Raw genomic sequence first — 27801 nt, 5'->3', positions numbered from 1 at the left:
CCTCAAAATGTTAATCATAAAGTATTATATGGCCCAGCAACTCCATTCCTAGGAATATACCTGAGAGGAATAAACACACACATCCGTCCACACAAAAACTTATTGATGAATATTCACAGCAGCATGATTCATAATAGCCCCAAACTGGAAAAAAACCCAATCCAATGTCCATCAACAGATGAATGGGTAAATAAAAGTGATACACCCATAAAATTGAATATTATTTGGCCATAAAAACAATGAAGTACTGATACATGCTACAGTTTCACGGTGTATCTTGAAAACATAATGCTAAGTGAAAGAAGCCAGTCACAAAAGACTATATATTGAATGATTCCATTTATAAGAAATGTCCAGAACAAGCAAATATTTAAAGACAGTAGAGTAGTGGCTTTTCCAGGGCTGGGGCAGTTGAAGGAAAATGACAAGTGATTACTAATGGATAAGGGGTTTCTTTTTGGAGTGATAAAAATATTCTAAAATTGGTTGTGCTGGGGCACCTGGGTGGCTGTCAGTTAAGCATCTGACTTCAGCTCGGGTCATGATCTCTGGGTTATGAGATTGAGCCCCCAGATGGGCTTCCTGCTCAGTGGGGAGTCTGCTTGTCCCTCCCTACTCTCCCCTTCCCCTGCTGGAGCTCTCTCAAATAAATAAAATCTTAAATAAATAAAATTGGGACGCCTGGGTGGCTCAGTCAGTTAAGTGTCTGCCTTTGGCTCAGGTCATGGTCTCAGGGTCCTGGGATGGAGTCCCACCTCAGGCTCCCTGCTCAGTGGGAAGCCTGATTCTCCCTCTGTCTGCTGCTCCCCCTGCTTGTGCTTTCTCTTTCTGACAAATAAACAAAATCTTTAAAAAAATAAAAATAAAAATAACTGGTTGTGCTGATTACATAACTGAATTACTAAAAAATCAGAGCTGTATACTTTAAATTGTATGCTATGTGGATAAGAGCTAAATAAAGCTGTTAAATAATACACATCAGATTTGAAATGTACGTTTTTAAAGACATTCAGCACACATTTGTTATGCAATAGTTTACCAGCATAGCACATAGTGATGAAAACCAACTTCAGACTCATGTCTTACTTATTTTAAAGATTTTATTTATTTATTTGACAGAAAAGAGAGTGAGCACAAGCAAGGGGAGCAGGAGAAGCAGGCTCCCCACTGAGCAGGGGGCTCGATGCCAGGACCCTGGTATCACGACCTGAACTGAAGGCAAACACTTAACCGACTGAGTCACCCAGGCGCCGGGACTCGTCTTTTTTAAATAAAAATTTTATATGCATGCATTCAAAGTTCTGCTTTCTGGAAAAGTCTGACAAAGAAAATAGAGTTAAAGTTTTTCTAGGGGTAAAGTTTTGAAATATTTTTAGGGTAAAGAAGGCTATTTTAAATAGTTCAAAGTTTAAAAAAAAAAAAACTATTTTTGGTTTCCAAAGCTACTGAATATGCTAGATAGTAGGCAAACTGACTTTAAAGCTATAAATATATTAATCTCTTATGATAATCTTAAATCCCCCGAGGATCTAACATGCACACAGCATTGATCTTGTTCTAAGTCTGGTTTTCCATTTGTGTAGGTTATGCTTCCTTGGGGAAGTGGGCGGTTAAGGGAAATGTGGGCTGGATCTGGAGAAAAGGAAGAATAAAGGAAGTCTGCTACTGTGAAGAAGGGGCTCATTAGCTTGTTTCTAATCCAGAGAAATCTTTAAATCCTGCCAAGTTTCTGGACCACCACGAAGTCCCTTCAGTTACTTCAAGGACGTCGGATATTAGAAAATACTACCAAAATCACTTCCCCCAGGTAAAGAAGCTATTGACTTGGCACGTTCCGGGGGGGCTGGTGGGAGCTAGGGCCCGTCTCCGGAAATCCACGGGGCTCGTTCCCAGCAGCAGCTCTCCAGGCCCCCTCCTGTTCCTTCCCACTGCCACGCCTTTGCCCCAGCAGTTCGTCTCGCCCGCAAAGCCCTCCTCATTTCTTGCACGGAAAGCCTGCTTTCCCGGTCCACCTACACCGCAGACCCTCAGTTCGCATCCAGCTTCCTCTTACGGGACCCCTGGACACTTCGTGTTTCAGCCATCTCATTTCTACCTTTACTGACGCATACACGGGCTTGTCCTAAGGCTCGCGCTACCATTTCTAATTCGGTCACTCGTAGTGGGCAAATCTTGGGACCTGCAGCTGGACGGAGCCTGCGGCGGGCGCGGGGGGCCGCGGAGGCGTCCCAGACGACGCCGGGGGCCACGGCGGCCGCGCCCCTCCTTCCGGTCCGGGCGGCGCGCGCGGTCACGTGGCTGGAGGGCGGCGGCGCGCGCGGCGTAGACGCTCGGCGCCAGGTGAGCGCGCTGGGTGGGGAGGGGTGGGGGGCGGGGGCGGCGGGGGTTCTACGCGCCGGGTCGGAGTCTGGGATCCCGTCCCCGCGATCGGCGCTGCGGAGGTGCGGGGCCAGGCGCGGCAGGTGGGGACGGCCGGGGGACGGGGAGGCCCACGGGCCCGGGCTGCGCGGATTCGTGGAAACTCGGCAGGTTGTGGACAAGCTGGCACACCGGCTACTTTTGCCCTAACCGCTAGTTTAATGGCCTTTTCTCACGTTGAAAAAATAAGGAATAGATTTGAAAGATTCTGTTTCTGCTTTCCGCCCCCCTCCTCCTTTATTTTTCCTATTAGTGTTGAGCCTTAAAATTACAGCGCATTAAATGCAATGTAGTGTCCTGCAACAGAAAAAGGACATCAGTAGAAAAACTGAGGAAATCCTAATAAAGTTTGTAGTTTGGTTAATAGCATGTATCAATATTAACTTATTAATTATGATAAACGTACCCTAATATTAACAGAGGAGTCTCAGCAAAGGATATACAGGAACTCTCTGCACTGTCTTTGCAACGTAATGTAAATCTAAAGTTATTTTCACAGAAAGTTGAAAAATAAAATGCCAGAGAGTGGTGTAACAAGCCATTGTTCACCAGGGAGGGCCCACATTAGTTCCTCTTTGTGGAACCTGCCAGGAATTAGGTATCTGTTTGACCAACCTGTTTGCTAGGGCAAGAGTTGTCAGGCTAGTGGGTGTGGATGCTTCTACTCCCAAGTTTTCTGGGCAGGAGTCTTTTTCTTTCAGTTCCGTCTATCACATTTCTGTGGATACTCCTTGCAGGAGGGGCATGTGTGATAAAAATGTCAGGAAGGACCATTAAAAAGGTACAGAGATGCCTGGCTGGCTCAGAAGAGCATGTGACATTGCATCTTGGGGTCGTGAGTTCGAGCCCCAGGTTGGGTGTAGAGATTACTTAAATAAAAACTTTAAAAAATGGGGCGCCTGGGTGGCTTAGTCATTAAGCGTCTGCCTTCAGGTCAGGTCATGATCCTGGGGTCCTGGGATCAAGTCCCACGTCGCGCTCCCTGCTCAGCGGGGAGCCTGCTTTTCCCTCTCCCACTCCCCCTGCTTGTGTTCCCTCTCTTGCTGTGTCTCTCTCTGTCAAAATAAATAAAATCTTTAAAAAAAATTTTTTTTTTTTTTAAATGGGAGGCATGCTTGGCTCAGTCAGCTAATCATCTTACTCTTGGTTTCTGTTCAGGTCATGATCTCATGGATCATGAGATCGAGCCCTGTGTTCGGCTCCACACTCAGCGGGAGTCTGCTTGAAGATTCTCTCCCTCTGCCCCTCCTCCCACTTGCTCTCTGTCTCTCAATAAATCTTTTTTTTTTTAATTTAAGATTTTTTTTATTTATTTGACAGAGAGACACAGCGAGAGAGGGAACACAAGCAGGGGTGTGGGAGAGGGAGAAGCAGGCTTCCCGCGGAGCAGGGAGCCCGACGTGGGACTCGATCCCAGGATCCCGGGATCATGACCTGAGCCGAAGGCAGACGCTTAACGACTGAGCCACCCAGGCGCCCCAACTCTCGATAAATCTTAAAAAAATAAAAAGGTACAATACAGAGCTAGGGAGCTCAGAGGTAGGAGAAATCACGTCTGGCTCAGGAGTGTCAGGAGGGCTGCTGGAGGGAGTGGCTGTCATGAGCTGATGGGGACTTAGAGGAGAGAGCATTCCTGGCGTGGAGAAGAGCGCCGGCAGCGCCTTGAAGGTGACTGCACAGAGAAGGCCCGGGTGCAGGTGCAGTCCTTAATGGAAGCACAGAGCCTGTCCAGGGAGCAGTGACAGCTGAAATGGGAAGTAAAAACTGAAGTCTCATTGTAGATAACAGGGTGACACTTTAATTATATATGCCACAGGAGCCATGGAACATCTTAGGGTAAGAGAGGGTTATCACTAGATCTGTGCTTGGAGCAACAGTGTATAGGATGGCTTGGAGTAGAACAACTAGGGAACTATTGGTTTAGCCCAGGAGAGGTAATAAATTCAGCCAGGGCTGCAAAGTTAATATCCAAAGAAAGATATGGTTTGGGGAGATTTTGTGGGCCTAGAGGACTTGGTAACTGAAGGGATCAAGGAAAAGAGAACTTCCAAAGTTTTGGATCTGGGTGTTTTGGAGTATGAATGATACATATGCAGAAACAGAGGACCCAGGATGAGATCTTGGGTGGGGCGGGGGGGCACTGATTTCTTTTTTGAACAGCTGTGTTTGAATTGCTGGCAGGACATCCAGCTGGAAATGTGTTGTAATTGTGTTTAACATTTGAAGCCAAATGTACACAGCAGGGACGGAAAGAGGAAAAGGAGCCTGAGCAGGCCGGCAGGAGGCAGTCAGTCATTCCTGTGGGGCTGAAGGGCTAAGGTCACTGGGGGCCTGCTCGTAGCAAATCGGTAGTGTCACAGATTCTGCACAGGTGGGAGAGGCTGTGGAGCAAGCCTAGATCTCGGATTTAGCAATTAGGAAGTCAGTGGCCACTTTTCAGAGAGTTGTTTTAGTGCAGATGTAGGAAGATTGCTCATTGCCATCTGTTCATCCTATGGCCTCTCCCAAGTGACCAGAACACTGGGCCAGGAGCCAGAGATATGGCTTCTAAATATGGCCACTACCTGTGTAATTTTGGGAAAGTCATGTATAGCTGTACTAGCAAAGAAAAATAAAACTGGAAGAACCCTTTTATTCCTAGCAACAACAGTCCATTGAACTAGTGTTCTACAGGGCACACTGGGAAATGCTGATACAGAACCAGAATTTTAGAGCCTTAAAGAAACAAAAAACCATCTTATCCAATCCTCCCATTTAACAAAAAAACTGATACTCAAATTCTAAATCAATAAACATTGATTTCAAATACATCGATGGTACCCAAAACAACCCTATAAAGTAGTAATGCTTAAGCCCATTTTGGAGATTGGAAAACACGCTCCGAGAAGTTAAAGGACTTGCCCAAGATGATAGAGCAGCAAGTGGTGGAGTGAAATTTGAACTCAGACCTCCTGAGTCAGGGCCTTCTCTCTCACATATCCTGCTGCCTGCCTGGTTTTCAACTGGCTACTGGAACATTAGTAACTTAGAACATTTTCCCTTTTTTAGAAGGCATGTGTTCAAAAATAAAAAAATAAAATAAAAAAATAAAATAAAAAAATAAAAATAAAAATAAAAAAAAAAGGGCGCCTGGGTGGCTCAGTTGGTTAAGCGACTGCCTTCGGCTCAGGTCATGATCCTGGAGTCCCGGGATCGAGTCCCGCATCGGGCTCCCTGCTTGGCAGGGAGCCTGCTTCTGCCTCTGACCCTCCCCCCTCTCATGTGCACTCTCTCAGTCTCTCTGTCTCAAAAAAAATAAAAATAAATAAAAATAAATAAAAATAAAAATAAAAAAGAAGGCATGTGTTCTAAAAGTCGTTTAGTTTGACTTCATTACATATGAATATTAGTAAATAAAACATGAGAGAGTACACAGCTGGCCGTTCCCAAGTTATATTTTTAAAAACGGTAGAGTACTGGATCATGGGAAAGCTCATTATGTTCAGCTGTGAACAGCAGAAAGACAACGATGATACCTGATTTTATGTGGCACATTAAAAAATATTCTTAGCTAATCCTGCGGTTGCTTACTCTTTCCTCATGCTACTTTTTTCCTTTGTGTTGACCAATTCCATTTTCTCCACTGCTGGCTGCCCAGTCCTGATCACACCGTCCTTAACAGAGGTGTGAGATTGCATTTATAAGCAGGAATTTGTGATAGAGGTAAAACACAGCTTCTTAGGGAGTAATTTCCTGTCTATCTTGACAAGTAAAAATAGATAAACTTACTTATTTCAGAAAGGAGCCAAGATGATTTTATAAAAATTTGGGGGAAAAAATGACTTTTATTTTCAGTTCTGTTTGATGTCATAAATAATAGAAATGTGGTAATTTCATTCACATTCCCAGAAAGCAGTGGCTAAGAGTGTCACAGTGTCTCTGACATGAGGGATCAGGATTCAAAATCTGGTTCTATCTCTTGTTAGCTATGTTACTTAACCTCTCTGTGCTTAAGTTTAATTATCTAGACTTAAACAATAACAGGAGTGTCTTGCAAAGTAAAAATTAAATAGAATAAGTAAAACACTTAAATAGTGCCTAGCACATAGAAATAAGCAACAAGTACTATTATTACATCACTGAAAAAAAACTGGAGCTGATTTAAAGCATCTAGTTTAATAATTTGCTTATCTAGGAGGGTTACAACTGATGAACACATTTCTCATCTTGTTCCCTAATCCAGTTAAAGATCCCTTATTCTTTTTTGTTTAAACATTTTTTCACATTCTTAAGGTATAATTTACATACAATAAAATGCACCATTGTAAGGATGATGAGTTTTGACAAACCATCACTCTGGTCAAGATAGAAGACTTTTCTATCACCCCCAAAAAGTTTGTTCATGCTCTCTGAAGGCAGCCTTTCACCCTAGGCAACCACTGATCTGTGTCTGTTATGCATATTAATTTGGCCAGGATTTCACACAGCATGTCTTCCTCTGTTTGCATAATGTCTCTAAGATACATCCACGTTGTCACATACATTAGAAATTCATTATTTATTGCTGAATATATTCTGTTGTATGGACTTACCAGTTTGTTTTTCTGTTGATGGACATTTGGGTTATTTCCAGTTTGGGGCCAATCTGAGTAATGCTATGACCATTCATGCACACACCTTTGTCTGAGCATATGTTTTCATTTCCCTTGGGTAAATATCAAAAATGCAATTGCTGGATCACCTGTTTAAAAGAAACCGTCAAACTTTTCCATAGGGGTTGTACCATTTTATACCCCCGCCAACTGTGTATGTCCCCATCCGCAGCAACACAGAATTGCCAGTGGTATGTAACAGAATCTCATTAGAGTTTAAATCTACAATTCCCTGACAACTAATGATGAGCGTCTTTCTGTCCGTGTACCTTCTTTTATGATGTTATCTTTTCAAATCTGTAAGGGATTTTGCTTTCAAATATTGAAAAAATATGGTACTGGGGCGCCTGGGTGGCTCAGTCCATTAGGCATCTGCCTTCGGCTCAGGTCATGATCACCGTCCCGGGTCCGGCTCCCTCTTCTGCAGGGAGTCTGCTTCTCCCTCTGCCTGCCGCTCCCCCTGCTTGTGCACTCACTCTCTCTCAAATAAATAAAATCTTAAAAAAAAAAAAAAAGTATAAAACAACAGAAACCCCTTCAAACATGGTCAGATTTATCTGGCATCTATGTGTGGTTTTCTTTCTTTTTTTTTTTTTTCCAAGATTTTATTTATTTGAGAGAGAGAGAACACAGAGGGAGAGTGAGAGGAAGAAGCAGACTCCCTGCTGAGCAGGGAGCCCGATGTGGGACTCAATCCCGGGAGCCTGGGATCATGACCTGAGCTGAAGGCCAACACTTAAACGACTGAGCCACCCAGGCACCCTATGTGTGGTTTTAATAGTGGAAGAATAAGAGAAACATCTCACTAAAAAAATGCAACACTTAGATTTAATTGTTTTTTAAAGTCCTGGTAAGCAATTATGTAAACAGCAGGATATTTAGAAAAGATGTCAGATGTATTTTTTTTTAATGAGTCTTGAGAAAAGGATGAGATGTTTCTAAACAACTGCATCAAAACAGCGCTTTTGAAATGCCTGGTGGCCAAAGTCCTTCTCAACCGTCCTCTGTGCAGGAGGAACAAGGCTGAGCAGTTAAGGTGCTTTCCAGCCACCAGGTAGGTGCCTACAGTGGTCAGTGGTCTCCCCACAGGGAGGGCTCAGTGGTGGGCACTGTATGGCATTTTATCTGGAGTGTTTTCTTCTGGGAAGAAGGGCAGGCACTTAGCTCCACGGTATGCAGGGTGGAGCCTTGCTGAGGTGACTGTTTTTCTGCCGGACAGGCGAGTATTTCAGTTTGTTTGTTTATTCCTTCCTTCATTCACTTATTTAAGAAGTATTTCTTGAGTACCAGTTATGTCCCAGATACTGTCTTAGGCATTGGGAACGCAGTGATGATCCAAACAGACAAAATTTTCTATTCCGCTTAGGGCCATCTGGAGCAGGTCTGGACTCCGGCAGAGGAAAAGTTTCAGGTTGCCCTACTTTTGAGAGGCATCACAGGCCGGTCAGAACCAACTCCTACTTTCCTAGGCTCCCACTTTTGTACTCCCTTCCCCCTTTCGGTGGCATGATTAGAAAAATGAGTAAAATAGGGAGGGGTATGTTAGAAGGTCCTAAGTGCTAAGGGGCAAAATAAAGCAGAGAAGTGGGAGAAGGAGGAGTTGGCAATTTCAGACCCGGTGTCAGTCACGTAGGTGCCACTGAAGGAAAGACCCAAAGGAGGTGAAGAACCAGGTGAGCAACTGTCTGGGGAAGAGCATCCCAGGAGAACTGTGTCTTCATAGAAACAGAAGATGAACCAAGTAGAGCTAGAGGAGAGATTCTAAGCACCGAGCCCCTGAAGTGCATGAAGGGCCATGAAGGGACAGAGGCGGGGTGGTCTCCATAGTCACTGCAAGTCCCCGTTTTCAGAGACTTCTTGAATTCTATATAGTTCTTCGCTTGTGAAAGCCATACCCTTTCTTCTCTTCCCTTGGCAAAAGCTGATCTGCTTTCTCCTGATCAGGAGATGGTTAGATTCAGTTAAAAGGTTTTCCTGCTTCCTTACAATTCACTGCAATCTTTGAAATAAGAGGTTGGATCTTCTCCGACCTAAAAGGCCCTTAAATGTTAAATAACTTGGACTGGATTGTAAGGGCTCTTTGTGTGCCAGTGCCTCGCTGGGATAGCCATGCCTGTATAATAGAGAAAGAAACTTTTCTCCCCACCAAAACCCAACTTTATTATACTGATGGTTTTTAAACTATTTCTCTGAATCACAGATAACAACCTGGTTTTCCTTATGTTAAATACGGCATCTGGCTGATGAGCAGGGTTGTGAGGCCGCCGAGTGAGGCAGAGGTGTGGACCTGGGAAACAGAGGACGATGACATGGCAGAAGGCGACTTAGGGTATGGCCTCGGAAGAAGGCCCGGCGGTATTTACGAAGTGCAAGTTTCACACCTACCGACATCAAGAAAAAGATCTGATGGCAAGAACTTCAGCCCGCCCCCACTTCCAGGAAAGGGGGAAGAAAGAAGTGGTGCCATTTTTCAGTATTCCAGGCATAAGAGCTTGCAAGATACATACCCTGCAGAGCCCAGAACTTCCCACTACGCACGACAGAGTAGCAGTGGTAAGAATGCTTAGTGCCCTCTCCTTTCTCCTCCTCTCCTGTGAATTTCATCAGTGCTTTCACCCTTCCAACACCAGACAATAGGTCACTGTAGTGTGTGGAAATTCATCTTTACTCAACCAACTACCACTTGGTGATAGTATAAAAGTAACCCATGTTTCTATTTCCAACTATTGTATGAATGGAGGAGTGTAGCAGTTATTCTGCATTAATACACATATGTTAGTGATATTGGTGATTACCTACCTTGCTTTTGTGTGTGTGTGATTTAGTGGTATGCGTCATCCATTTTTTTTTTTTTTTAATTCAAGTATTTATTGGGTACCTCTTAGGTGCCAGGGGCTGTTCTAGGCTCTGGGAACATTAGTGAACAAAATAGTCTCCATGTCATGCAGTTCACATTCTAGTAGAGGAGTGAAAAAATTAATCTACCAGTCAACAGCTATGTAACATCAGGCAGTAGTAAGTGCAGGAACACTGAATATTTGGAGGGGTTGGCGCATGCTCTTTCAGGCAAGGGTCGGGGTACCTATCTAAGGAGGTGGCTTTTGAGCACCAGAATGAAATGATGTCCAGGCCTGGTACTTATCTGGGGAAGGTGTGTTCCAGGCAAAACATGTATGCTTCCAGTTATTTTACAAATGTCATGAAATCTTCCCCCTAAAAATTAATCTTTTTTAAAAGTAATCTCTACTCAGTGTGGGTAGTGCAACCCAGAGATCAAGAGTTGCACGTTCCACTGACTGAGGCAGCCAGGTGCCCTTCGAAAAATTCATCTTAATTTATCAGAAAAAAAAATAAATTATGCCATATATTAAAAAAAGAATAAAATTCAGAATCACGGTGTGATAGAATGTTACAACTCCAAAATGGTTGGGAACCCAGGGGTGACTCCATGCCTACCTGGTGGCACAGCTCTTGTCTGGCTGAATCTTCTATAATCCATGTGGTAAAACTTCCCCCACGCAAGTGGAACAAACACAAATTAGAACAACATGAGAATAATTTAAGAAACACGGTTTTTAGATTTACAGAAAACATGCTGCAGATGTGGATCTTATCCCCCATCTTTCAAAATCCTTCTTGAAATTAGGACAGGATTATTTATATATTTTTCTTTCAGTTCCTATCATGCATAGAGGTTGGGTTCTGTTTTGCAAGCAAGATGTTGAAAACCGCACATATTGCTAAAATGCCTTTATAAGAACATGAGGAAACCACTGGGATATAAAAAAAATGTAACAGTAAAAGTATGAGCTCCTGTCTTGTTGGGTTATGGACTTTTATCTTAAGTTATCTTGATCCTACCTAAGGATATTGTATTGGTTTCTTGTCACTAATAGGTAATTTCCAAATTACCACAAATTTATTGCCTTAAGATAACACAAATTTATTATCTTACAGTTCTGCAGGTCAGAAATCCAAAACAGGTTTTACTGGGCTAAAATCCAGATGTCGGCAGAGCTGCGTTCCTTCTGGAGACTCTATTCCTGAGAATAGTATCCATTCCTGAGCCTTTTTCAGCTTCTAGAGCCCACCTACATTCCTTGGCTCGTGGCCACCTTCCTCCATCTTCAAAGCCAGCAATGGCTGGTCAAGTCTTTCTCATGCTGTTTCACCCTGACACTGATTTTCCTGCCTCCCTCTTTCATTCATAAGGACCCTTTGTTGAGTACAGTGGGGTCACCTGAATAATCAAGGATAATCTCCTACTCCTTAACTTAATCAAACAAAGTCCCTTTTGCCATGTATTCACAGGTTCTGGGGATTAAGATGTGGTCATCTTTAGGACCATTATTCTGCCTAGCACAAGTATTACTACAACAGAACTTGTCATTGCCAACCCAGTGTCACTTGTCTCTCCTTGGAGCTTTGTGCCATCAGAATAAAAACAAGATTTAGTTTTTGCCTCGGATACTGTCATACTGAAAGTTCAGAACAGCAAAGAAGATATTGTTTTGAGAAGTTTTTAATGTCCCTCAAAATACTCTTTCTAAAAAATCTTTTCTTCCTTTTACTTCTTCTTAGTCTTCTTGCTTGTAATTTACCACTTTCATGTTTTTCTATTGCCAGTGAGACCACAATGAAAAGGAAGCTCCTGGGAAGCTCAGTTTAATGTCTCAATTGATCACAGTAAGGAGAGAATAATTGAAGTTACAGGAGACTTCTAGTCATTCTCCTTGGAAAGAAATTAAATTCAGGTTATTTCTTAGATATTTCGTATCACTATATTGATCAAACTTAAGCCAAACCACCAAAGTTTATTTCACTGACCAACATTCATGTTTTTAAATACTGTTTTGTATGTAATAATTAACCAATTCATTAACAACAGTTTTATTAGAGAGTCCCTTTTTAAGGAGTATTTTTATTCAAAAGTATGTATCTTTTCATTTGTGCAATGTTTTAAGCTACCTATTTTTATCATTATGTGGCTTATTACAATTCTTTCCTCTTGACAAAAAATTGTATTTGATATTTTGTAAACAGATGTCCTGTATTCAACTGGTTAAAAAAAAAGTATTTGTTTTGTTTTGTTTTGTTTCCTAATAGATTCTAATTCAGAATTGTCAAATGTAGAATTAAAGCGACGTCTTCAGGATACTCTAGAGGTAAGTACTCCAGCTAATATAAAAATTCTCCTGTGAACAAAGCCCACTGATATTTTAAATAATGCTGGCTTTCCAGATATGCTCAGTGAGCCACAGTGTAAAGCTCATAACTTTCAACTGTCCTCCTCTATCTCTTATCTTCCTCATCTCTCAAGAAAGCTATTTACGTAAACAGGCCCTCCAGCTCGCCTTTCGCCCGGAACCTTTCACAAGAGAGTTACAGACTTCCCTCCATCTGTCTTCCCTGTGTGTATGGCTTGAAATAAACTGACTTAATTTAACCTCTTTGAAGTCAGAGGACAGCAGGCTTCCCAGGTGCTCTGAGTCCAGCCTGCTGCTGGGAGTAGGAGTATGTGTGCAAGGTCCCTATCTTTCCGGGAACAGGAAGACCGAATGTGAATTTGTAACTCTTCTGGTGAAAGCTACCGAGCTACCGTTTTGTTTTCTAGGGCTGCTGTAGCAAAGCACCACCAACAGGTGGTTTGAAACTACAGAGATTTATTCTCTCTCAGTTCTGGAGGCTAGAAATCTGGAATCAAGATGTCAGTTGGCCATGTTCCCTCTGGAAGGTCGAGGAGAATCCTTCTTTGCCTCGTCCTAGCTTCTGGTGGTTGCCCCTGACATTCTTGGCATTCCTTGGCTTATAGCCACATCACTGCAGTCTTTGCCTCTCTTTTCACATGGCCTTCTCCCCTTTGTGTCTGTACCCAAACTTCCCTTGTCTTAGGACATAAGTCATTGCATGAGGCCTACCCTAATCCAGTATGACCTCATCTTAATCTGATTATATCTGCAAAGACCCTGTCTCCAGATAAGGTCACATTCTTAGTACCAGGAGTTAGGATTTGGACAAAACTTTCCTTGGTGGGAAGGACATAATTCAACTGATGATAGCCACTAGCTCTGTGGGTGAGCACGTGCTTATTGTCGGTGCTGTAAAGATTATTTTCAGATTATTAGCTGTGTGGTCTGGAAGGGTAAAAGCAGGTCTGGGCTTTTAGTTACAATGGGTACCTGATGGTGAGAGTTTCAGTCTAAAGCCTGCCTGGGCCGCTTAGGAAGCCTGGAGGAATTCCCAGCCTCTTTTGTAAGGTCAGAGCACTTAGGTTTAGAGCGCTTAGGTTCAGAGTGCTTGCTGAGTGTCAGAGTGTTGAGCTTACATGTAAAATATCCAAATTGATCATTTTGGGGGTTGCATATCTTACAGATATGTAGACTAATTTTACTTCTCCTCTCAGGAGGTAGAAATTTTAAAAACTGAACTTGAGGCATCTCAAAGACAACTAGAAGGTAAAGAGGAAGCGCTAAAAATTCTTCAAAGCATGGTAAGAAGTTATTTTTAAATTTTGGTCACTTACACATTCCAATCATAGGTAGTATGGTTTTATCTTTTAAAACAAAAGCGTCAGTGCTTAATATAGGGTTGTTTTTTTTTTGAGGTGCAGATTTTTAAAACAGTTTTATTGAGGTAAAATTTATATGCCATGGATTTCACTTGTTTTCAATGTACAACTTATTTTTGCTAACCTTAGAGTTGCATAACCATTACCATAATCTAATTTTGAATATTTTCAATATTCCCCAAAAGGAAGCTCTAACCCATTAGCAGTCATTCCCCATTCACATCCCCAACCCCAGACAACCACTAATCTCCTTACTGTCTTTTGGATTTGTCTTTTCTATTTCATGTAAATGGAATGATATAATATGTGTCTGGATTCCTTTAATTAACATGTTTTTGAGGCTCATGCATGGTGTGGCATGTGTCAGTACTTTCTTCCTTTTTACTGCCTAATATTCTATTGTATGGCTATGCCGTATTTTATTTATCCATTCACCATTTGATGGGCACTTACACTGTTTCCTCTTTTGGGCTCTGATGAATAACACTGCTTTATTTGTTCATGTGCCAGTCTTGTGTGGAAAGTTCATTCATTCATTCTCATACTCATCAGGAGAGTCAAACCAAAATCTTTTGACGTGTGAACTATCAAATTCTCTATAAAAGGTGGTCTCTGTGGAAATTCTCTGGTTTTCTATCATCTTAAAATAAAAATGTGAACCTTACTGTGCATATAGGAGTAATGAGAAATTTAATTTATACTGATGGGCTTCTTATTCTTCTTAGGCAATTTTTGGCAAAGCCACAAGTCACACCCAAATGATGCTGCAAAAAACTATGGAACAAAAGAGATCCTTGGAGAAGGTATTTGCCACTTTTAGTGTAGACTTGTTCAGTCCACCAAGCTTTCAAATAGAATTTCCTTTAAAAATCACCATACTAGATGGATATGTCATTTGCGCATACCCTCTTTTAGTTGGGCTTCTGTTTTATACAGTCCCTTCCCTTTTGGAGCTTACAATACAAAACATACTATTACACGGGCAAAGAATTAAGATTTCTTTTACTGCCTCATTTTAAGGTAGTAGGAGGCTTGCCAAGTTGACACTATTTTTCTTCTTTTTCCTTTTTTCTTTCTCCTCTTGCCTGGCAGAGCCTGCCTCTTTCTGACCATCTCATCGTCACTAAACGGTAGTTAGGAATCACCTTGGAAGGTCTTGTTCCTGTGCCTGTTGTAGCCTCTCTTGATGGCAGTGTCCTGGGCTCAAACTCCCGGGCACGTGTTTTGCTTGTGGTCTGTATGGGTTGGGGATGGGGCAATGAGAAATCCAGCTTCCGAGCAGCAAAATTTGAAGCTGTTTCTTATAATAAGCAAGCTTTGGCAAAGCTTTTCTTGAGTGCTAAAAAGGCATGTTACATGTGCTTACAAATGTCACAGACTCTTTTTGAACAATAATTAGTTTCTCTTTAACCTATCCCTTTAAGTGACTGATGATTTATTTCAGCTATTCACAGTGTCCTGAAGTGATCTGTAGTAATTTTCCATGAAAAGTGCTATTTTCTTTCTACAGGAAATAAATGCCCTGCAGTGGGAAATAGAGTTTGATCAGAATAGATTTAAAAATATAGAGGAATCATGGACCCAAAAATATGACAGGTTTGTATATTCTTATTCTATAGTTTTTCTTTGGAAATCTTTTTTTTTAATTAAAAATTATTTATTTATTTATTTGAGAGAGAGAATGAGAGAGAGAGAGCACATGAGAGGGGGGAGGGTCAGAGGGAGAAGCAGACTCCCTGCCGAGCAGGGAGCCCGATGTGGGATTCGATCCTGGGACTCCAGGATCATGACCTGAACCGAAGGTAGTCGCTTAGCCAACTGAGCCACCCAGGTGCCCCTCTTTGGAAATCTTTGAAGTGTGTATAAGTTACCTGTATTTTTATTATTTTTAATATTTATTTATTTGAGTAATCTCTACTCCCAACATGGGGCTTGAACTCATGACCGCGAGATCATGACCTGAGCCGAAGGCAGACGCTTAACGACTGAGCCACCCAGGCGCCCCAAGGTTAGGGATTTTTAAGATCAGTATTTCCTGGGCATCTTGTGGGGGAGATGCTTTGAGATTATGTAGTTTATCAGATTTTCACCCACTAGTTTTTACATCCACAGATTATTCTGCCTGAAGCAATCATTACTGTGATGGTTGCCAAATGGTAATTTGCTAATTCTGTTACTTCTTCTGCATTTATTTGCTGGCATTTTACTATACTAAAGAGCTTTTTTTCTCCATTTGTTTATACCAAAATGGATTCATGAATTCTTGCATTATTCAACTGGTTAAAAGCCATTACTATTGTAATTTCTTTTGTTGCTTAAAATTTTCCAATTTGGGGAGCACCTGGTGGTGCAGTGGGTTAAACATCTGACTCTTTTTAGTTTCAGCTCAAGTCATAATCTCAGGGTTGTGAGACTGAGTCCTGCATCAGGCTCTGCACTCAGTGGGGAGTCTGCTTCAGATTCTTTCTCTCCCTCTCCTTCCTTTCTCTTCCCTCCTCCCCTGGGTGTGCGTGTGCTTTTGCTCTCTCTCTAAAAAAAATATATAAATCTTAAAAAAAATTTCCAACTTTGGTCAGTGGGAGCCCCTTCAAGCTGGCTCCTGTGGCTTTCTGACACCTCCCTATTATTGTTTGAGCACTTTGCTTTCTGGTATAAGATATTCTAGGCTGTTATGCATAAAATATTAAGCATTTCTTCAGGGATCCCTGGTTCCTTTTAGTGGGGAATGGTGTTTAGAAATCAGGATCTTGGGATGCCTGGGTCGCTCAGTCGTTAAGTGTCTGCCTTCGGCTCAGGTCATGATCCCAGGATCCTGGGATCGAGCCCCGCATCGGGGTCCCTGCTCGGTGGGAAGCCTGCTTCTCCCTCTCCCGCTACCCCTGCTTGTGCTCCCTCTCTCGCTGTGTCTCTCTCTGTCAAATAAATAAATAAAAATAAAATCTTAAAAAAAAAGAAATCAAGGTCTTAGTGCTAAGTGTGCTCATTGCTACTGGAAGTCATTGCTAAAAGGTCTCAGAGGACAGAGCTGGAAATACACACCCACACTGACACAGACCTAAACCTCGCTCTCTCTGTTCAAAACCCTGAGTTCAGGCCCCTATCTCCAATTGCAGACCACCACCACAGCGTTAATTTTAGCCTTGCTCCTTGCCACATTTGTAACTTCCACAGTGAGAAACATGGCTCTTTTAACCCAATGTTTACTTATTCATTCTGTCATACAATATGCAGAAAGTAGCTTTAGAATTGCTAATATACACCATTACAGAATCAAACCTAGAGTTCAGTATTTGTTTATAGTTTTTTTTCTAGCCTGAGGAGATCCAGTCAATACACCATGTTCAAAACTTGTTTAGTTTCTTGGGGCACCTGGATGGCTAAGTTGGTTGAGTGTCTGACTCCTGATTTCAGCTCAGGTCATGATCTCAGGGTCATGAGATTAAGCCCTGTGCCGGGCTCCATGCTCAGCAAGGAGTCTGCTTGAGTTTCTGTCCCTCTCCCTCTGCCCCGCCCCACCCCCTGTGCTTACTTGCGCTCTTTCAAATAAATAATTCTTTAAAAAAAATAAAACTTGTTTACTTTTTTCTCTTCAGTGTGGTTATACTGTTCATTTAAGTTCATTTGTTTCTATCTATATTCGATCTTAGGTTTTTTTCACCATCCTTGTTGATTTAGTTATTCGTCTTTATTTTTGACTTTGTAAAACATTCCCATGCTTCCAAAAGTCAGAACTATGCTGAGAGGTATACTCAGAAATGTCATTTTCCCCCCATTCCCAACCTCCTGTCATCCTTCCTTTTCCTCACCATCTGTAGATAACCAGTCTATTTTCTGATTTATCCTTCCTGTGTTTCCTTTTGCACAAATGGGCATATATGTCTGTTCTCTTATTTCTCCTTCTTTCTTACACCAAAGAACAGTTGACTGTAGATAGTCTTTTAAACTGTTTTTTCTGTTTAACAATATATCCTGGAAACCAATCCATTGTGTGGATGTGCCATAGTGTACTCAACCATTCTCCTTGATAGGCACTTAGATTGTTTCCAGTATTTTGCAGTATAAACTATGTATCTTTTTATGCAAGTTCTTGGAGGTGGCCTAAGTTTATAGGTGGTGGTTAAGATGATTAAAACTTTAGTAAAGAAAATGAATATTTAAAAGGATGCCTCAGAGATACTTCTGATTCTTTTATTATTTTTATTTTTTTAAATCTTATATGAGAGAGAGCATGATGAGCAGGGGCAAGAGGAGAGGGAGAAGCAGGCTCCCCACTGAGCAGGGAGCCCAATGCAGGGCTTGATCCCAGAACTGAGAGATCATGACCTGAGCCGAAGGCAGATGGCTCAACTGAGCCACCCAGGCGCCCCATTTTTTTTTTTTTTTTTTAAGATTTTACTTGTTTGAGAGAGTGTGTGTGTACACAAGCAGGGAGAGGGGGAGGGATAGAGGGAAAAGCAGACTCCCCATTAAGTGCAGAGCCCGACTTGGGTCTTGGTCCCAGGACCCTGAGATCATGACCTGAAGTCAAGATGCTTAACTGACTGAGCCACCCAGGTGCCCCTGATTCTCTCTTTTTTTTTTTATTTTAATTAATTAAAGGGAGAGGGAGAAAGAGAATCTTAAGCAGGCTCCATGCCCAGTGTGGAGCCTGACATGGGGTTTGATATAACAACACTGAGGCTCATGACCTGAGCTGAAATCAAGGGTCGGACAGATGCTTAACCCATTGAGCTGCCCAGGCACCCCTATTAATTTTTATTTTAAGTAGACTCCACACCCAATATGGGGCCTGTACTCATGACCCTGAGATCAAGAGTCATATGCTCTACCCACTGAACCAGCCAGGCCCCCTCCCTTTTTATTATTTTATTATTTTTTAATTTGAGATACTTCCGATTCTTTCTCAGCTAAATACACAGACGAATTAAAAGTATGTTCAAAATCTTACCACACTTTTTTTTTTTTAAGATTTTTATTTATTTATTTGACAGAGGGAGAGACAGCAAGAGCAGGAACACAAGCAGGGGGAGTGGGAGAGGGAGAAGCAGGCTTCCCGCCGAACAGGGAGCCTGATGTGGGGCTCGAACCAAGGACCCCGGGATCATGACCTGAGCCAAAGGCAGACGCTTAACCATCTGAGCCACCCAGGCGCCCCATTACCACACTCTTTTAAATTGTTTTTGTTTTGTGACACATATATGTTCTAGACTGTTTTGAAGTAGGAAAAATTTTATTTGGGTTTTTGTGTTCTAATTATGGGATAAAAATATTCTCATTCAACCATGAAGTGTTAATGTTTTAGTTATTTGGAGGGTACTTTTTTCCAGGCTAAACTGTGAAAATGCAGTCCTCCAAGAAACTCTAAATGTAAAAACAGAAGAAATTAAAATGCTCAAGTCGGAAAATGCACGTAAGTGAAGAGTGGTATTTTGATGATTCTTTAAAAATACTGTTACAAGATCATTTTTAAATAGAGTATCCTACGTTAAGAACATACATATTGATAGACAAAGTGCTATTATTTCAAAGTAATATGCTTTAAGGATAATAGAAGATATCCATCTTTTAGGGTTTTTGCAATTTAAAAACATTTTTAGGTGAAATTCAATTAACAAAATTAACCAACCATTCAAAAGTAAATAATTCATAACACCCACAATGTTTGCAACCATCTCGTTCCAAAAGATTTTCATCACTCCAAAATAAAACCCTATATCCATTAACTATTTCTCCCCATTCTCCCTTTATCCTTTAGTTTTTATACTCCTTGTAAAACAAGATTGTAGAGCATCTGATGCTGAGGAACCTTAGTTGGTATATATTTTATTGGAATACTAGTAGTAACTGTGTAATTCAACATTACTTTCTCTCAAAAATATCTTTTGTGACTTTATTGCTAAGATTAATATTCTTAATTTTTCAAGATGACTCATTAAAAACTTGAAATTTCTTACATATATGTGTATACATATATACCCTTTATGTAGTGAGCCATCTTATGACAAAAGTTAGTAAAAGAATAGTAAGGTGTTTTAAGAATATTAAGATGGCATCAACTTTTTATAAAATTTTAAGAGATGTTGGTTCTTCCTTCTTAGCAGAAACTGTTTTAAAGTAGTGGCTTGAAAGGGACAAAGTTCTAAATCATGTCATGGACCTGAGAGGGGCACTTTCTGTAGTTCAGTAAGGCAGGGTCCCTGGGTGAGAATTGCACACAGAAAGTGGTGCTTCCCAACACCAGTGATTCGAGCAGATGGGAGATCTCTCCTGTGTTAGGTTAGTTCAGGACAGAAGTTGCCCATAGCCACATCCCCTCCCCCTCTACCACCTCACCCTGCAACAAGAGAGGGAAAGTTACTATTTTCTGCTCAGTAGATCGCAGGACCCTTCTTGTTCTAAATGTTTGGTTGAGAGCCTCTTGTGAAAGCTCTTAACAGAAGTCCGATAAAGTTTGTATAGCTGGTACATTTGACGTTAAGGTAGGAGATCTCATCATCTGGTTGTCTTACTATCCAGCAAGTGCAAATAATTTGCACTTGTATGTTCTCTTTGAAAATCCTGCAAATTTTCTTTGAGCAAATGAAGACCAGACTTCGTTTGCAAAATTAAAATACTTCAATGTTAAAAACAGTCCTATTTAATCTAGTGTTATATATGTATTATCTCACTTGATACCTTTTTTCAGGATGGGGCCAGATGTAGTAGGTAATGTCTGTGTATAAGCATTGCTTATAAGAAATGAGTGCATGATGCTGGTGTAACTCAACTGGGTGAGGCTGGAGTTAAATTTCATAACTAACACTCTGCTCTTTGGCCCTTCCTAGTTTTAAATCAACAGTATTTAGAGGCCCTCGCCATGCTTGATGTCAAACAGCAGATGGTGGCTCCGGAAAACGTGTGCCATGATAAAAGTGGTTTTACAGAGGTTTCAGGTCTTGAGGTAGGTAAGCAGGTAAGAAAATTGAACAAGAGGGAAGTTTTCTACTTTCCTTTTCCCCATCACCTGCTCCATGTTCTAGAATAGCATTATACTTAGCAGTTTGAGAGTGAGGGTAAGGAGAGGCCCATCGGTTTCCCCAGGGCAGTTCTTCAGCCTTACTGGCACCATGCCCGTCCATGCACTATATTCTTGGACACTAGAAGATGTGCGGGCCACCTCCTGCCCCTTTTATTTCTTATTTTTATAGCTTTAGCAGAAGCTGTGTTAGCTGTGTCTCACATTACATGATGATAGGTATTTTTTAGAAGTGGAAGGATGATGATTCTCCTGACGTATTAGAAATCATTCATCATTTCTGAGCATGCACCTCTCCCTGGTGGGAACTGGAAGGAGTAAGTACTGGGCAGCAGGACCAAGCTCAGTCACAAGAAGTAACAGTGGGTGTTAATATTTACTTCATTAGGTCAAGTTGCTGCCAGGGATACAGAACTATACAAAACTGGTGCCCACTTAAAGGTTTTGGAGAAGGAAAAGCAAGGTAGAATTCCTTTAAGGTTTTGTTCCAAGTAGTAACATTGTTTCCTCATTTGTAATTTCCACTTGGATCTTGAAATCCTCCTCCCAGCTTTCTTTTAGTTTTTTCTTCTTTCTTTCCAGGTTCTTTGAATGATGCTTGAATAGAAATGTGTATGTGTGTGTGCGCCCTTATGTTTGTGTGCAGCTAGGCAGTACGGCACTTAGTAACAGGAATAATGCTTTTGGATTTGAAGCTTGCTGTCCTCGGAGCCTGCCTCTGCCATGGCCCTAGAGGGAGGCCCTGTGATTGTGCCAAAATGGCAGCGTCTGCTCGCGGAATGCTTCTTAAGCTCAAACAGGAGGTACTGTATTATCAAAACACTGAAGCTTTGGTTTTGTTTCTCTAGTAATAGAATAAAGGAAAATATCTGCAATAATTAGCTCATTTTGGTAGTCATTGGCTATGGAACTTATTTGTAGTTTTATGTGATAGAATTAACTTATAAATTTAATTTTATTTTTATTTACACGGTTCCAAAATACAAATAGTACCTGGCACAATATGGTGGCAACATAAAGTTGTTTGCCTCAGCTTGTACTTAACATTGCCTAAATTTTTCTTTTCTCTATAAATGGCCCTCAAAATTACTATATTGCACACTCATGCTTAAAATCACTAGGATCCACAACTCTGATAAATGGGGAGATAAACACGAAGCTTATTAGAAAAGCAGCAAGGTACAGTGGAAAGAACCTTTGTACCAGCCAGATCTAAGTTTAAGTCTTAGCTCTAGTATTTTCTAGCTGTGTGGGTTTGGATACACATTAGAGAGTAATAACTAGTTATTGCGCTGTTGCGATGATACAGAGGAAGCAGACATTTAATGTTTAGCACAGCGCCATGCAGATGCCTGGCATTTAATCAAACAGCGTTTGCCATTATCATTAGTTTTAATAACAAATACGGAACATGGACCATAATTTTAAAAATATTTTACCTTTATTGAAGAATGGAATTTTAAGTCTTCAGATATAGGAAAAATAACATAAACATTGGCAATTCATTAAGAAAAGCCTAAGATTACACAGATCAGAGTCAGGGTCAGCCATGGCGGACATGTAAAAAGTGATACTCGTAATTATTTTCAGTGATATTGCCTGGAATGGCCCAAGGCGGAACTGAAATGCAGCCTTTGGTGTCCTCCTTTCTTACTCTCTGGGCAGGACACACACAGGGCCTGCCTAGGGTAATGTGGTGAGGTCCAAGAAATGGATTAACAAGGAATGATCAGGCACCACAAGGGAAACGTCTGGTAATTTAGCTCAGAGTGGGCAGCTACTATAGAGGGTAATTAGCAAGTACTAATTAGTTTAAGCAGATGGACTAGATCAGACACTAGAACCATGCTTAGGCAGGGAGACTACATTTGCTAATCTGATTCAGTATTCAGGCAAGAATTGTTATGTTTTGCCTCTGACACCTCTCAAACTTTCTTTCAAAACTAGCTGGGACTTTTGCAGAAGAGTAAAGAAGAAGCCTACATAATGGCAGATGCATTCAGAATTGCATTTGAGCAACAATTAATGAGGAAAAATGACCAGGCACTGAGATGGACACAAATGGATAAAATGTATACAAAAGCAACAAAATGGATAAATTGGAAGCACCTTAAGGAGGATGGTAAATATGAGTTATAATGGCAATAATCAGGTGTAATTTTAGTTGTTTTTGGTAATAATCAAGTTGATTAAGCATAGTTAATGTAATGGAGAGTATAACTGAAATATCAAAGATAGTTGTGATTTATTACAGAATTTAGTAACTGTGGTTAAAAATGGGGTCACTGGATGTTACATATGCAGATGAGGTAATAGGATCACCAAAACCTTAAAATAACAGAATCTCTTTTTTACTATTCATCTGTCTCATTTAAACAAGACTACGTTTCGTGGGAAAACTTTGTAAAAATGCCAGATGAGTAAAGGGAAATTGCCTAGGAAGTAATAATGAAAATAGTGAGGGGCGCCTGGGTGGCTCAGTCGTTAAGCGTCTGCCTTCGGCTCAGGTCATGATCTCAGAGTCCTGGGATCGAGCCCCGCATCGGGCTCCTCGCTCTGCGGGAGGCCTGCTTCTCCCTCTCCCACTCCCCCTGCTTGTGTTCCCTCTCTCGCTGTGTCTATCTCTGTCAAATGAATAAATAAAATCTTTAAAAAAAAAAAAAATAGTGAAACCCAACATTAAATGTATCTAATTAAACTTTGTTGAAATATGTAAAGAGATATTGAGGGGTAGAGGAAAAATTTTAAGTTGGAAATATTAATATTCATGGGGTGCCTGGGTGGCTCAGTTGGTTAAGTGACTGCTTTCGGCTCGGGTCATGATCCTGGAGTCCCAGGATGGAGTCCCGCATCAGGCTCCCCTCTGACCCTACCCCCTCTCATGCACTTTCTCTCTCAAATAAATAAATAAAATCTTAAAAAAAAAAAGAAATATTAATACTCATAAAAATGAAACAAGTTAAGGTTTAGGTTTTGGTTCACAAACCTATCAAAGTTCATGGACATGGCCATTTTTTTAGTACTGTTGTACTAGTGGAAAACAAAATATATAAAAATGTCATCAAAGAATAAAATTACAGTTGAAGTATATCATCCAATATAATCAAAGTACCTGTTATTTTTTAGAAATGTTAGTTCCTCTAAATGGTCAGTATCAGTTTTTATTTATTAGTATTATTCAGTGCAACTTCTAGTGCTTCAATTTAAAATTCTAATTTGAAACCTTTTCTTAGTCAAGAAAGATCACAGTGAAGTTTATAAGTTTAAATGTTATAATATTAAAATTCTGAGATGACTGTATTTCTAAATATTTTTTAGTATGTCAAAATCCATAATCCTAATTCCAGTATCTCTCATTCTCAGATGAATTTGGGTTAATAAGAATCTTATATTAAAAATTAAACTTTTAATAATAGATACCTATTTTGCTTTAAATATTTTTTTTCAATAGTACATATTCCTAATAGCATACATGTTATGTGTTGTGAAATTTTAGCTTCATTAACTAAACTTTACCTGTCTCTTTGCTGAAATGGTAAAAAGTGCTAAGCTTACAGGGATAATAAAAATAGAAGCAGTACACAAGAAGTATGTAAGTAGGGGCGCCTGGGTGGCTCAGATGGTTAAGCGTCTGCCTTCGGCTCAGGTCATGATCCCAGGGTCCTGGGATCGAGTCCCACATCGGGCTCCCGGCTCAGCAGGGAGCCTGCTTCTCCCTCTGACCCTCTCCCCTCATGCCGTTTCTCTCTCGCTCGCTCTCTAAAAAATAAATAAAATCTTAAAAAAAAAAAAATAAGTATGAAAGTAGACAGAAGCAGATCATATGAGTTACATATTGAGACTTTTCATCTGGGAGAAGTCAGGGAAACACAGGAAAACGTATTTCTCAACATTCATTCTTAAAGAGGCATTCCACACTGTCCTGAAATTAACTTTTAAAAAGTTTTCGGACATGAGACTTATAAAAGAAATCACTGAGCTGGCTAATATAATGTCTAAGTCCTTAACTATCATTTATGATAAATACAAAATCAGTATTTATATGACTGTTACTTATAATAATCCCTTAGTAAAAGCTGAAGGTATAACCTTAATGTCCAGCTCAAGGTAGGTGATTCTGCTAGGGAAATAAGCACAGTCCATATACTTAGGCTTTTAGGAATCGATGGAAAATCTTTAGAGTATCAAGGACAACAAATGTGTAGGTGATCTTCAGGCACCTCTTCTAAATTAGTCCGCTGATAGGAGTTGGGACTGCTCAATTTTCAAAGATACTGTCTTTGAGGATAGCCTTGGTGTTCTGTGACATAAACTAAAGGCAAACCCCTTTGGAAATCTGATCTTAACTGCTTGTTTTTACAGAAGGTAAGGAGAAAAGTTAGGGGAGAAAGAAAAGGGAAAGGCCTGGTTAATCCTAGGAAAGCAGCCACGTTCTTTCACCTGGCATAGTAGACCCAAGGGTGTGCATGGAAGTAGGCCACAAGGGTAGTGGTAGGTAGAAAAGGCTGGGTTTTTCCTAAGAGGTAGATTTGTATACATTCAGCACTTGAGTATGTATTCATTTCATATACCAGAACTCCTGCCTTTCCTAGCTAATAAGGAACCTCAAGAAATTCCCCATAAAAAATATGATTTGATAGGTATAGCTCCTGATCTGTTTTCCATTAAGACCCTGAAGAGACTGGAAGCAGTAAAATAACTGATTCATCTCGGAAAGACCTTTACAAGTCCATACAAGTGTCAGTAGCTCTTTGTCAGTTTTTCAGTGATGAGACTGATTTTATTCATTTATTTCAATAATCTAAAGGTACAGGATGACTGTCACAGGTCATTTTCTTATATGTGGTTAACACGTTAAGAAGACATCAACTTTTGTCATTGATACGCAGCTTAGACGAGTTCTGAAAGATAGGTTATAAGCATATTTCTTTTTTTTAGACTGCCAAATAGACATTCATCCACTTGTCTGGCCTTTCTCCTTTTGCCACAGTTGCTGGAGGAAGAGGTCATGAGTGAGCTCGTCACTGCAGTTTATCAGGATTGGGTGTAAAGAGAAATGTCTCTTATCTGTTCTCAGTTTTCCATTAGACCATTTACAGAGCATTCCGAAGGCATTCTTGATGTTTTCTTTGTATAAATCCGCAATTTTTGTACCGTCTGCTATACAACTGCATTCTTTCTATGAAGAACATCATCAGTGTACACATTTCAGGATGTGGCCTCTTAAACATTATGTCCATACCTGGGCTAGTTTTCACAACTGTGGCTATGTTATTTTTTAATTGTGATAAAATATATACATAAAATTTACCATTTTAACCATTTTTAAATATTCACATTTTGGTAACCATCACGACCATTCATCTCTACAACTTTTTCATCTTCCCAAACAGAAACTTTACCCATTAAACACTAACTGCCCACTCCCTTCTCCCAGCATCCCCCCTGCTCTATTATTTAATGGCACCGCAATCCTGAGGCATAGGTACTATTATTCTTATTCTAGAGGTGAGGAAACAAAGCTCAGAGACCTTGTCCAAGGTCATTTAGTAAGTGGTTAAATGAGGATTCAAGTCCAGGTCTTTCTGCTCTAAAACAGAATTTGCATGGTTCAGAGCCAGGTTTTGTTGGGTGTGCACAGTGTTCTCAAATAACAGGGGTGCGTAAGTGGCTGACATTCAACATTGGGAGATTTCACATACAAAACTGGATTGCTGCCTCCTCTGGAAAGCTGCTGATAATGTGGGCTGCATGCTGTCCCCAGGAGCAGCTGTACGATGAGACAGAGCGGCAGGCAGGGCATTGCACTGGGTCTTACACTGTGGCCCTCTCAACCTCCGTTTGCCATCCTGGCTCTAAAGTCTGTGTTCTCCCAGTACACACTGTGATGCCTGACTCACTAGAGGTCTCCTGAAGAGAACCACCTCCTGGCTGATTTACAAATGAATTGTCCCTGGTTCATACTTACCTCTATTCCTGGAACTACATTAGTGAGTGTGTTTTTATGTCTCAGTTGGATTTGCATGTTCAATTTTAGGGTTACCATCACAAGGAAGTAAGAAGACCTTAGGGCAGAAACTGCTGGGGATGCTCCCTTCAGAAAACAGTTCTAAGAAGACCGATGACCAGAATAACCCTCAGGAGGTCTTTAAGATGCTAACAGAGTTGGTTAGTATCTTTGCTTTCCTTTTGTTAGAGGTTGTGGTTAAGTTAATCTTTCTGCTTCCTATTAATTAAACTCTTTTTTTTTTATTTAATTCTTTAGCACTCTATACTTGCCTTTTATGCCCTTTTCCCAGCTGAGGTACCATCCTCCAGTTTTGATCTTCATCTCCTTAAATTCCCTGCATGCTCTTCCCACTTCTCCCATCCATGTTCTTCCTGTACAAGTTTAAAGCTTCACTTCTGAAAAGAGGGGGCTCCCCTGTAATTAACTGCAGGCACCTCTGTCATCTGCATGTATGCATACAATCCATGCCACTCAGGAATTTTTAAGGTGTACAAGGCAACTTTCTCACACATTATATCCTTTAATCATCACTACAACCCTGAAAATCAGTCCTATTATCCCCATTTCATATATTACTAAACTAAAAGACCCATGCTATATGAACATATTTATCTATAGAAGTGTTCAAGTTATTCTCAAATAAATATATAAAAACAATTTCACATATAAATAACTTCAACATTCTCTTGCAGAGGTAAGTACATGTTAATATTATATACACATAGGGCGCCTGGGTGGCTCAGTTGGTTAAGCGACTGCCTTCGGCTCAGGTCATGATCCTGGAGTCCCGAGATCGAGTCCCGCATCGGGCTCCCTGCTCGGCAGGGAGTCCGCTTCTCCCTCTGACCCTCCTCCCTCTCATGCTCTCATTCTCTCTGTCTCAAATAAATAAATAAAATCTTAAAAAAAAAAAAAATTACATACACATATATACACACACACCCCATGTATATGTTTTTCCCCTTTCTTCAGATGATCTACAAAAATTTCAGCAGAAGGAATGCTGCTTTCTGTTCTTCCTTAAAAAAAAAAAGCCTCAGTAATGTGTACCGTATTATTTGGGAATCAGTAAACAATTATTTACATTGACTGACTTGACAGACTGAAGACAGAACATTTATTGACTAACTGGCGTATTTTTATTTAATCTTTTTTTTAA

General features: G+C 40.8%; 2 protein-coding genes across 10 annotated transcripts in view; one reads left to right on the top strand and one right to left on the bottom strand.

Moving 5' to 3' along the window:
* Positions 1 to 1669: 1669 nt before the first annotated feature.
* CCDC125 (coiled-coil domain containing 125) overlaps positions 1670 to 27801 on the top strand; it is a 29220-nt gene continuing 3088 nt past the window's right edge. For 2 of the 7 annotated variants that reach the window (XM_035014579.1, XM_035014573.1), the window contains exons 1-11: positions 2265 to 2340; positions 9250 to 9602; positions 12156 to 12214; positions 13453 to 13539; positions 14343 to 14420; positions 15128 to 15213; positions 18945 to 19027; positions 20442 to 20569; positions 21328 to 21435; positions 22580 to 22754; positions 26670 to 26800. In XM_035014579.1, coding sequence (XP_034870470.1) covers positions 9293 to 9602; positions 12156 to 12214; positions 13453 to 13539; positions 14343 to 14420; positions 15128 to 15213; positions 18945 to 19027; positions 20442 to 20569; positions 21328 to 21435; positions 22580 to 22754; positions 26670 to 26800 — 1245 coding nt within the window. In that variant the 5' untranslated portion in view covers positions 2265 to 2340; positions 9250 to 9292. Of the gene's footprint in view, positions 1808 to 2264; positions 2341 to 2392; positions 2463 to 8643; positions 9603 to 12155; positions 12215 to 13452; positions 13540 to 14342; positions 14421 to 15127; positions 15214 to 18944; positions 19028 to 20441; positions 20570 to 21327; positions 21436 to 22579; positions 22755 to 26669; positions 26801 to 27801 lie in introns of those variants that run through there. The other 5 variants (XM_035014575.1, XM_035014577.1, XM_035014576.1 and 2 more) reach the window with 5 other exon arrangements.
* The window catches only part of CDK7 (cyclin dependent kinase 7), a 47234-nt gene continuing 29839 nt past the window's right edge, over positions 10407 to 27801 (bottom strand). The window contains exon 12 of one of the 3 annotated variants that reach the window (XM_035014581.1): positions 10407 to 10557. In XM_035014581.1, the coding sequence (XP_034870472.1) occupies positions 10538 to 10557 (20 nt within the window). In that variant the 3' untranslated portion in view covers positions 10407 to 10537. Of the gene's footprint in view, positions 10558 to 11675; positions 11782 to 25390; positions 27038 to 27801 lie in introns of those variants that run through there. The other 2 variants (XM_035014583.1, XM_035014582.1) reach the window with 2 other exon arrangements.

This window comes from Mirounga leonina, unplaced genomic scaffold (assembly GCF_011800145.1).
Source record: "Mirounga leonina isolate KUSES-001 unplaced genomic scaffold, KU_Mleo_1.0 Mir_168, whole genome shotgun sequence".
Lineage (NCBI taxonomy): Eukaryota > Metazoa > Chordata > Mammalia > Carnivora > Phocidae > Mirounga > Mirounga leonina.
Note: the sequence above shows the minus strand (reverse complement) of the source record. Positions and strands in the feature narration are given on the sequence as shown.